The sequence below is a fragment of the Salarias fasciatus genome, chromosome 5 (genome assembly GCF_902148845.1).
Source record: "Salarias fasciatus chromosome 5, fSalaFa1.1, whole genome shotgun sequence".
In the NCBI taxonomy this organism is placed as follows: domain Eukaryota; kingdom Metazoa; phylum Chordata; class Actinopteri; order Blenniiformes; family Blenniidae; genus Salarias; species Salarias fasciatus.
Genome location: NC_043749.1, coordinates 29,449,033 through 29,461,104, shown reverse-complemented (window position 1 = coordinate 29,461,104; position 12,072 = coordinate 29,449,033). Strand labels below are relative to the sequence as shown.

The following is a 12,072-nucleotide window of genomic DNA, read 5'->3' as shown; positions in this document are numbered from 1 at the left end:
ATCCGGACGGCTCAGGACCGTTAGAGAGACGCTCCAGATCCGCCATCGGCCTGGAGCCTCGACAGAGAGCCGGACCGCCGGCAGAACCGCGAGACGAGCCAGGAAAACTGAATCCACTCAGCCGGCTGCCCTGTTATTAACACACCAACATCTGGCATGACGTGTTCACACACAGGCACACACACACACACAATATGACCGGTTCTCAGGCTCTGGCATCATCACAACCAGAACCAGCATGCAGTGCGAGAGCGAACCAGAGACGACTTATTAATGAGAAACACTGAGAGCAACAGAAACCCGCCCATTCAAACTCTCACACCGCGACTATATTTAGAAACACCGTCAGGTTTACAACAACCACATGAATGAATAACTGAAGGAAACAGTTCAGTGGAAATGGGAGAGCGCCACTTCTTCTGCTGAATTTTCCCAGATGAATTAGGTCAGTTTGACACCAGTTAGAAGGCCGTTAGTGGTTTTTATTTTTAGAGACTATAAAAACAAAAGTGAAGATTTGGGGCTTTTATTTTCTGTTATGTTAAGTGGCCTGTAAAAAAGAAAAAGAAAAGCTGAGCAAAACAAAAGCAAATCCTGAGGTGAATCAGTTTGGTGAAATCTGAAACGTTGAATGAAACGTCTGAATCTCAAGGCCAGCAGCTGCTTCTCCTTTAGATAGTTGCTACTTGATGGTTATTTCTGTTTTAAGATCTTGTTTGCATGAAAATATTTCAAATGAAAACTTTCTGTATTTTTATTCAGGAAAAGTTTCCAGTCTGCACAGTACAGTTCCCTCAGTTGTCAAGTAAAGTCCAGTATTTTCACTGAAATGTTGTATAAACGACCTTTAATCATAAAAGTTGACGGCTTTTCTGGAGACATGAAGAGGAGAGCTGTAGGCTGTGCTGTTTGGCTGAAAACGTATTTCGTTGTAGCTTTCATATTTTCGACATTCTCAATCTCAGAAGTTGCTTTCTTACAGATGCGAGGAGCAGAATTCAACTTGTAACTGAAGTAACCTGTGTTTTGTGGATCGCTTCAGTCTGCGCCCAGATGTGGCTGCTCTCTACACTGCGGCCACTTCCATGACCACGACCTCTGAAGATGCACTTCGAGGTAAATAAATCCTGCGACAGCTCTGCCAACAACCACGGCATTTTTCAAAATGTTGACAAGAACCCTTTCAGATGACTTAACGGATGAAAACACTCCACGATGTGGACCTGAAATACCAGCAGTCACACACTCGTCATCAGCAGGACTCAAAGGCTTCAGCTGGAACAATGGAGAACTCGCAGTGTTTAATTCTGAGACCGCGAGACGAGAAACCGAGGACAAAATGTGCTTTTATAGAAAAACGGAGGAATTAAAACAGGAAACGCAGAATCTGGAAAAGATTAAAACAGACGAGAGGAGAGGAGGATGAAGGAGTGTTTGAGATGTTTGTAGCAGTGCCAGGCTGCAGGAGGTTCACCGCTGTGATGATCACCAATCACACACACACCATCCTCCACAAACCACCGCAACCACGCGCACACACAAATACACACACAGCTCCAAACAATCCTCCACAAACCACCACAACCACGCACACACACAAAAACACACACAGACATGACTGTGAGGACATGTGATAGATCACCTCTCTGACCAGAAACCTAAAACCAGCTCATCACACACACACACACACACACACACACACTCTGAGGCACCCCCGAAACACCACCCCCCCCCCCCCCCCCCCCCCCCCCCTCACACACTGTGTCCCAGCCTGGACCGTCTCCATCATTTTCCCGTCTCGTTGTCACCAAACAAATATTTAGCAAATGTCCCAAATGACACATCTGTTGCATCACAGACAACAGAGTGTGTGTGTGTGTATGCAGAGTCTAATAACATGACACACAGCTCTATCAGATCACGGTAACACCTGCATTGTGACCACGAGGCGTCATGAAGAGTAATTATGAGCTGTGAACAGACGAGACGACGGCGGGGAAAACCCTCCAGGCTCAGCCGTCCAGTTTCACACGCCGCCGATCTACCTCTTCCGTTTAATACGCCACTTCTACAACTGTGCAGCGAACCGTTTCATCTGCAGATCGTTCCACTAGTGGTGGAATGCAGAATAATTTTGTTTAATGTCTGTTCTGCATGTTGATTTCCACCCAGCACGCCTCATGTGATCCGACTGATCAAAACGGAAAGCATGTGCATGAAAGAGAGAGAAAGGCTGCAGTGTCGAGTGCTGAACTCAGAAGTGAATAAAGACAAGCTGAGGAGGTAACGTCACAGAGAGACAGCAGCTCTGCAACTCCTCAGATCGGCCCAACGAGACAACGCTGTATGAGAGGAGGTCACGTGGTCGTTTACGATCCGATCAGAGTTCATGTGAGCATCAGGGATCGATTCCCACCGTCTGCAGGTCTGTTCTGTCATTTTAACCACAAAAAACCCTCCAGAGCTGAATGACTGCGACTCTGAGCCATGATGGCCACAGAAATGTGAACCAAACAGGTTGAATTGCAGAGTCCTCCTTCAGACTGAGCTCAGTTTTAATTCAGCCGTTTGCAGAATTCTGGGAAGGAAAATCAATCTGTAAAATGAAAGCAAAGCAACGAGAAAGAGCCAAAAACAGTGGCATCTGCCACAGAGAAAACCCCAGAAACGAGCCTGAATATCATTTAATTACCATTTTCAGCTCATAAATGTCAAAGTTTCACCAATAAAACATTCAAAATGTCTCTTAAAAGTGGACTTCAGGTGGTGTTTGTGCCTTTAAAGCTTCAGACTGGAAAAACCCACCAAAAAAAAAGAAAAAAATGCTGCTGCGTTTCGCCAACAAAAGCAGCTTTCTGTGCTGAGAGGAGGTGTGTAAACCTATATCCTGAGAGGGCTCGCATTACCACCGCCACGCCGGGGCTGTGTGAGACCTTCACTGCCCCACAGAACATCTTCAGGAAGCTTCCGTTTCTGGAAGGTTCAGATCGGTCGCACCTGAGTGAGACGAGTCGCACTTCAAACACGACAACCAGTGTTTCCCGAAAGCGACGGCTCACGTTATGGCCCCACTTTCATCGGGGGAAAAAAGTGGATTTCTGACTGACGATGTGATGAACCCTGACCTGGCCTCTGGAGGCCGAGGATGAGACTCCGGGCGGCTGCAGCTCGGCTGAAGAGTCCTTTAACTGCCGTGGGAAATGTGACGCAGGAGTGATGTTTTCTTTTCGTCCAGGAGGTAAAAGAGGCGACGGAGGAGCCCAAACAGCCGAGCAGCAGACGGCTTTGTGTCGGACTGGAGGAGCAGGTCCAAGTCAAACACAGACAGACGAAGCTCCTCAGCTCCAGATTCCAGAGGAAATGAAGACGAGTCACCAGCTCTGCACTTCCTCTTGTCCTGTTGAACCTTTTGCCTTGTTCACTCTTTGGCTATAAAGTGTGAAACGTGCAGATTCACTGTAGCTTTGTCAGAAAGCAGCGTCTGTCGAGTCTCCGCATCAGCCGTCAGCTAAAACATGAACCTGCAAAAAGGTTCAGCAACAGCTTTCTAAATCATCTAATTTCACAAAGAATCAAATTCTACTGTATCCTGTTCCTTCAGAAACTGAACAGGAAGTCTCCAGTGTTGAGAACATTAACAGAAACAGACACTCCCATTCATGTCAGTTCCATCATTTTCACACGGCTCTTCGACTTTGTTTTGATTCGAGAGCAAAAATGATAGAATGCAGTTAAAATCAATTCCCTTCAGTCAATTGGGAATTATAAATGCTTCTGGGAGAAGTCTCCAATCAAGATGGTCACAATAACCCAAATCTTATATCTGTAACACAGATCCTGCCTCAGGTTTTATATTTCATGGAATTTTTACCCTGGTTTATGAAAAATCTTTCCTCAGTTTTTTCCAGATCGGGATCAAAACCTCTGTTCACCTAAAGCAGCACCGGATAATCAAACATCCTGCGCTGCCAGCAGGACCTGAACGCACCACAGGAGCCACTCCGGATCCTTGCGAGTTATGCGACACTTCCTGTTCACCCCCTCCCCCTCGCTGGCCTCCAGCCAATCGGCGGCTGTGTTTACACAGGTCACCGTGACAACAGGTGGAATGCGCCCCGCGCCCGCCGACCTTGAGACGGTTTTGTTATCGCGTCTCGGCCCACGCCTTTGTCTCGGCGTCCATTGTGAGGTCTCCGTCTGAAATGCTGGAGGCGAGCGACCTTCAGGTGACTCAAACTGTTCAGCACGACCAAGCGGCTGGATTCACCCTCAAGTTCTCCCGAGGACAGGAGGCGTGGCGCCGACGTACGAACTGGAATCAGCTGAAACGCCTCAGAGCTCCGACCTCAGATTCCAGCATGTCTGCGACGCCACTGGTTCTGCAGAAACACGGCAGTACGGCCGTTTCCTCGCCGGTGAGAACTTGTCTAAAACAAACCACTGGAAGAGCAAAAGACGACTTTAAAGACTGGAAAACCTCCGGGGCTCGTCCTCAAGTTCGGAAACCACAGCTACACGCTGCCAGCCGCCGAGAAAGAAGCAAGCTGGAGCAGAACGAGGCGGCGGGCGCCAAAGAAAGCCTTCAAACAAGATCAGCGCACAAGTATGTGACCTGAAGTGAAACCGAGGCTCCTCGAGGAACGGAGAGACGCTCCTTCACACCAACACACACTCAGAACAAGGCTCACGTCTTCAGAACCACAGAGTCAATACATGATGATATTGATCACTCAATAGATGTGAGCTCATTTTAAGCAAAGCCAGACCGAGTCTCTCTTCCTGAGCCAAGAAAGTCTTTTTTTTTTTCTTTTTTTTTTTAAACCAGCAGCTCCTCAATCTGGACCTTCTGTTCCTCCAGGAGTGAGTTTAAGACGCTGAACAGATGAAGTCCTGGAGCAGTCCTGGACAGCTGCTAACAGGCAGGAAGTGGCCGATGACATTAAACGCCTTTTCACCTGATCAGTAACGAAAAAACAAAACGAATCACAAATCTGATCTCATCATGAAAGATTAAAAACAAAAAACACCTGAGACACAAAGAATGAACCGAAAGTGACAACAGTCATGCTGAAACCTGACAACAGATAAGCTGTGAAACTGGACCAAGACTGTTGTTGACATGAGTCGCCATGGCAACGGGCAGGAGAGAGAGAGAGTGAGTGGAGAAGGAGTGGTCTCACTCTGCAGGACGGCGCCGCGTTTCACAAGAACCGAAGGGTTAAAGTGTGGTTTAGGTCTGGGTTCCACACTTCACCGTCAGACCTGGGAACGCATGATGTTACTGAGCAGACCCCGATAGAGTGTGTGTGTGTGTGTGTGTGTGTGTGTGTGTGTGCATGAGAGCACAGTGTGTTTGCAGTGTGGTCTGAAGTCTGGACGGAAGGTTTCTGGTTAATGTGTCACAGAACGAGTAAAACGATCTGCAGTCACGAGAAAATCAGGAGCTGCGTGCGTGCGTGCGTGCGTGCGTGCGTGCGTGCGTGCGTGCGTGCGTGCGTGCGTGCGTGCGTGCGTGCGTGCGTGCACCCGGAGGAGGAAAACGAAAGCTAAAGAACCAAACATTCCAAACTGGAGCCACAGCAGTTTGATAAAAGTCCAGTAATCAGTATTTTATACTGAAAGAACCGACAGGAGAAGCTGGTGGGGAACATGCAGGGACTTGTTACTATTCACTGAAATAGTAAGAATGACTTGATTTAAAACAAGATCTATATCTGATATCTCTACGTTACTGGGAGAAGATGCTCTATTCTGGGTGCCAGTGCAAGTGATTTTCTTTTAATGCTCACAGGTCTAAAAAGCACGCTCCAAGGACACGCCCACTTCCTCTCAGCTGAACGCATCGCTGCAGGTCGCACAGCGTGCGTCTTCTGTCACTTTGGTTTAAAAACTGTCAGTTTATGAGCCGATCAGTGAAAAAATAAAGTGTCCTGCAGGCGGCGAACGTCTCACCGAAAACAAAACCAGGTCAGATGGAAGCCGGAGCTGGAAGCCGCGGAGCCCGTCGGGCCTGTTCTCTGCGTTCTCACCTGGTTCCTCTCACTCCGTCAGCGACAGAGGAGCTGAGATCACCTTCTGAGCAAACAAACAGCGGATCCACGGCAGACTAAACTCCAAGTCACCGAGCTGTGATTGCAGCTGCGTGTCCAGACCGTGCATGTGTCAGTGCAACATGGACATCTGCACAAAGTCTAACAAGGTGACTTTAAACATCCGCACAGCAGAAACAACGCAGGCTTGAACTGGAAGCTGCAACATCAGGAGCAGAAGATTCGATCCGGCTCCGTTCAGAGACGATCGGAGAGTCACTGCAAAATACAGACACCAAAAACAAACACGGCGAACTCCAGATTCTCAGATCCCTAAGAGAACCACATGCCTCTGGAGTGAGGAGATTGGAGATACGAGGTCAAAAACGGTTCGAGCTCAGACAGCACAACGGCACCGACGTCTGATTACCACAACATCGTCTGCATACGGGGAGAACTTTCCTCCCAGACAGACGCCGAGGGTCCCGACGAGACCAAAACTGACTCTTTGAAGGACTGTACATTACTATATTGTGCCGTTTCTGTGCATGTGGAGGTTTTCTGTTATTATTTTCCAGGATGCACCGAGTTTCTTTAAAAGGAAAAGTACTACTTTTAACCTCTAGTTTCTTGTCTATACCGACAGAAGTATCCATTTATCACCATCAAGCCTCATCTATACTCCATATTTAAGCCTCCAGATTGTTCATATTGTCTAAGATCTGAAACATTTTTTGGGGGAAAAAAAAAAAGTAAAAAGGATGCAGAACATCTTTGGGAAGGAGCCATTGTGTGTGTAATGGTGACAGACGTGACGTTTCCGAGGCAGAAACAAATAAAAGTGATCGCAGACTAAACAGCAGTGAGGCAACAATTTGCTGTGTTATTGAGAAAACATGCAGCAACCATTACTTCAGCCTGCAGCGCAGGGCCGGGTGCTTTCAATAACCCGGCATGTGCATGAAAGCTGAACCAGGCGGACGAGACGCAGCGAATATGAAGAAACAGGGACGACGCTGCCAGCGGGTCTGGAGGGGACGTGTCTAATAGCTGCTGAAATATTTCACTACATCAGGAAGGAAATTAAACCAACGTATCGTCAGTGATTGCTTCCAGAGGTTAAATCGGCAGCGTCCACTTCTGCGCTGCCGCAGGCAAAGCACACGTGTTCACGTCTCTGATTCAAATTATAAGGAGAGTGTGTAGTCTCTGGTTAAACGTGCACAGATTCATCCGACATCGTTCACCCAGAGCCGCTGTAATCCTCAGCTGATAACATTCACTCAACTCTGAAGCTGCCCAGGCTTCAAGAAGCTCGTCCGCACGGATCCGGGATGCTACCAAAGGCCGTTTCAGAGTCTGCAGGTCAGCGCAGTCGCTGCAGGGTTTATGTGGAAACCTGCAGCCGGGGTGTGTCTAATTCCTGCAGTCCTCACGCAGCAGCTGCCGACAACGTTTCAGCTCCCAATACATCGTTTTTGTTTTGTTTATTTTATTTCATTCAGTTGTAAAAATAAAAAGGTTTCATGTAAATACAGACAGTCACCAAACAAGAATGAAAGGGAGCAGAAAGAAGACAAGTCAATCGTCACGACGGCCAGAGTCGATCTTTCTGCTGAGGAAACCTGCCGAGGTGCAAACTGAAGAGAGCAGAACCCTGCAGAGGCTCCACACACAGAACCATGATGCAACACACACGCCTGCAGCAGTCCGTGGCCAACACCCTGCTTATAACACAGTTTCACAATCTCACAGTCGTTAATCAAACTTCTTTTATTTTCACTGACAACGTGGACAAACGCCAAAAGAATCGTGGCAAAACTGTCAGAAAGTTTAATCCGTGACCATCATTTGACTGTTCTGTGTCAGATTCACTCCCTGGGTGTTTGTCAAGCTGATCACACAGTAAACTAAACTTTTCTGTGGAGTTTAACCGGCCGGCGAGAAGATGAAGCAGCAAAACGTCCCAGCCGACTGTGAACGCACCATAGATTCGGTCCGTTTATAAACTGTTGAACCAGAAAATAAGCTTCAGTGGAAAACCCTGGGTGACAGTTGGAGACTAGACACACCCCGCAACCGGCAAGGTTTTTTTTTTTTTTTTTTTAAATTGATGAAACAAAAATAATATTGACGTTACAAACAAGAAGTTAGAACTTCTCCCTTCCTGATTGGCACAGGTGTCAGTGAAGTGATCAGGCTGAAAACCTTTGATTCAAAGCTTGTTCCTGAATGACGTGAGCAGCAAAAGAGAAAATTGAGTGAAAAATTAAAACTTGTGTTGCGTTTTGTGCTTCTGTTTCCACGACGACGGTGCTCAGCGGCCAACATGAAAGCTAAATCTTGTTCAGTGTTTCCGTGTAAACGTGAAACTTTCCTGAAACAAAGATGAATATTCTTTTTTTTTTCCCTTAATTGTTGTCAACAGGGCTTCAATTAAAGCACAGTGAGGGATGATTTCCCAGAGGACCCTGAACACACCGCAGGAGCCTGAGATATGTGTAAAGAGGAAACCCTCCACACAAAGAGTAGGGGGGGCCATAAGGGGGGGTCGCAAGGGGGCCACGGCCAAATATTAACATATCACTTTGTCTGCCAGCAGTAAACATCTTTCCTCCTCCTCCTCCTCCGGAGGCGAGGTATCTGACAGCCTGCTGCTACCTGTGTAAACACTCTGGATCTGGACCAACAGCCCAAACCCCAGCGGCACTGATTCAGTTTTTACATGAAGCTACAAAACCACAAATAAAAACAGTTTAAGCAGTTTGGATTCTACACAATCTGCACATCTTATTCATAATCCTTTATAATCTCATTTAGGTTGTCTTGCTGGTGTGTTACTTCTGTAACTTCCTGCATTTTATTCAAGTCAAATCATTAAATGTTTCAGCAGTAAATTTACTCTGATTAAAATCTGAAAATATGCCAATTTCTCTTACTGTGGTTTACGGTAAAACAGCCTGAAAACAGTCAATTCATCTCTCAATTACTTTAAAAACTGGAATTGTTTCAACTATTATCTCATGAGAAAAGAAAAAATACTGGGAAGGCTTCAGTTGGTGTAAACTTCTTCACAGCAGTAGTTTTATTTCTCACATGAAGGTTTTGCAGAAATAACTTAATACGAGGCTCAGTTGTCTTTATTTTAGGTATGATAAATTATCACTTCACATATGACTATGATTTGGATTTAAGTATGGTCCATGATTAAATAAAATTTTGCAGTTTTTAAGGTTTAATTCGATTTTGAAACATTTATCTTCTTCATGATACTAACTTTTTAGTCACCAGGTGATAAATCCCATCACAGCTGATTCAGACAGGTGAGTCACCTGTGGATCCTCGTCAGGACTGAGTCAGACCTACACACACACACCTACACACACACACACCTACACACACGTTCGACCTCATGAGGAAACACACCTTCCGACAGGAACCATCATCTGTCTGTTAAAGCTCACGAAACAGGTGTGTCCTCCCCGCACCAGACTCCATCCACAAATCAGCAGATTTACTCGGTGATCAACACCGTCTGTTCATTCAGTAGTCACGAAACACCGATGGATTAGATTCCTCCCAATATCTCAGACTTTCTTAAAAAAATTAATAAATCACGCGCCGATGAGAAGATGCATATCTTCTCGTGTCATTCTGAATCAATCATTAAAAACTGTAAAAGACAGACAATATAAACAACAATATATCACAATTCGCAGCGTTACTAAATGGCGAAGACGCACTCGACGCTCTCAAACTAAAGAGGGTTCAATCCCTAAAATACCAATTTAAGCAGTAAAAAATGAAATAAGTTCATAAAACGTGCTCATTTAAACAAGAGGCAACAAGAAAACAAAAATAGAACTAAAAGTTTCAGAAAGATTTAAGATGCTTTGTCTACAAACTTTGTTTTTTACATTAATTGAACACAAGACAGAAAAAACACGAAAAAAAAACAGTAAATTACTTTTTGAAGTGTTTATCCCCATGAAGCTCACCTGTTACGCTTACGGTCAGCCAGAAAAACCTAAGATTACGCATAAGAAGTTATTTAATTTGTCGAATCTATGTCAGCCGATTTAAAGAGTGGGTGTGTTTTCAGCAGAAACTGATCGATAATTTGAGGTGAGATATTTATTATTGCATGGAGAAGTGAAAGGATGTTAAATTACACAGTTTCTCAAGGGAGTTCCGGATGAGGGCGTCGGAGAAGTTTGAGTAATTGTTTGAAAAAAAAAATTGCGAAAACTTCCGTAGGAGGTTTTATGAGCAGCGCCGTTAAGTTTAGAATGTCTGGGGTTTTAAAAACCTGAATATGGATTTTTTTTTTTTTAGCAGACACGGAGGAGAGGCTGAATGAATGGACTCACCGATGGACACCAGCTTGATGTTCTCCTTCTCCAGGAACTCCAGCGCCACCGACACGTTCTCCAGCTTCATCTGCCTGAAGTTGGGCCTGGCGTGGTACTTTCTGTACATCTTCTTCTGGCTCAGGACCTCCAGGAGGGCGATGAGCCGCAGGCCGTCGCCCATGTCCCATTGCAGGTCCGCGATCCGCTTGTTGACGCACTTCAGGTGCTCGTTGGTCCAGCGCGTGAAGGTGTTCTGCTGGATCTTCTTCCACGGAGCGTCGTCGGCCAGGTCCCTGTCTGTGACCGGCATCTTTCACGGTTCTTCCCCTGGGGGGGGTGTGCGCGTGTCTCGGGGTGTGTGTGAGTGTGTGCTGTGCCTCGGTGGAGGGTCCGCTGGTCGCGCTCGGTCCTCCCGCAGTGCTTCCTCGGAGCTGCCGCAGCTCGTTCTGAACTTTCCCACAAAGTCACGGACACTTGAAGACTCTGCTGCGTTCAGGAGCGGCTCGGACTGCGCAGCTTCCGGCGCGCTGCCGCCTTCACGAGCAGCTCGGACAGCGCAGCTTCCACTACTATATGGAGATTAAAAAGTAAATGATTAAGTAAATAAATTTTACTTCCTCGCCTTCATCTTCAAATGTTCACATTTTGTTTTCTTTATATACTTTTTTACTTTGCTTTCTGATGTCTATTGATATAAGCGGTAATACATGTAATTTTATCAACATATTTGTATTTTGCATTTTCAAATGTTCACATTTTGTTTTCGTTATATACTTTTTTTTTACTTTGCATTCTGATGTCTATTGACATAAGTGGTAATAAACGTAAATCCATCAACATTTGTATATTTTGAATTTTTTCCTTAAACATAAGAATCCAAAAACTCTTAGACTGCAGATGTTCACCAATTTGAACATGACTGTATCATCTGATTATTGTCCACAGACCACAGTACTGACTCCTCTCCATGGCTCTCTGATGAAAGTACCGTTTACAAACTTTTCTTTTTCCTAAAAATTTCCTTGTTAAATCTAAACACAAATTTCCCTGAGATTTCTCATATTTCAACGTCTTTACGAAGTTAACATGATACGACAGCTGCATGATTGTTACACACACACACTCAGGTTGAGGCCTGTGCTTCATGGTCTGATTTTTAACGTCACCCTGTGACTCAGTGGGGGAAAATACTCCAAGTTCATGTCTGAAGTATGTATGAATCATGTAGTTAAAGATTTGTCTGTTCATTCTGTCCTCAAGCATCAGTAACTACAAAAATCTTCAAAAAAAAAAAAAAAAATTACAAACCACCCGTTTTTCTCCATTTCAGTACCAAAGTGGAAAGTGTTTAGTCTGTTTCCCAATCACATGTTCAAGAGACTTCTAATCAGAATCCAACTTTAAAAGTGATCTACAGATCAGACTTTTTTTTATCAGAATGCTCCACATCCTTTATTGTAATTTTATATCTGTGGTTAACGATTGGAAACAATAGAAACTCTTTATCTGAATTGTTCTGAAAGTGTGAGAAAACAAAAGCATTATGCTCTTCCACTTGTAAAGTTGTCGTGAAAACAAGACACTAAATATCTCAGTGTGTGCGTGGTGTGTGTGTGTGTGTGTGTGTGTGTGTGTGTGTGTGTGTGTGTGTGTGTGAGAAGAAAGAGGCTGGCACAGGTTTGGTGGGTCAG

At 45.3% G+C, this 12,072-nt stretch overlaps 1 protein-coding gene across 2 annotated transcripts in view; it reads right to left on the bottom strand.

Annotated features, from left to right (window-relative positions):
* The window catches only part of flnba (filamin B a), a 48,074-nt gene extending 37,258 nt beyond the window's left edge, over positions 1-10,816 (bottom strand). Inside the window, exon 1 of one of the 2 annotated variants that reach the window (XM_030091909.1) lies at positions 10,400-10,816. In XM_030091909.1, the coding sequence (XP_029947769.1) occupies positions 10,400-10,691 (292 nt within the window). In that variant the 5' untranslated portion in view covers positions 10,692-10,816. The remainder of the gene's footprint in view (positions 1-10,399) is intronic. The other variant, XM_030091907.1, reaches the window with a different exon arrangement.
* Positions 10,817-12,072: the final 1,256 nt, after the last annotated feature.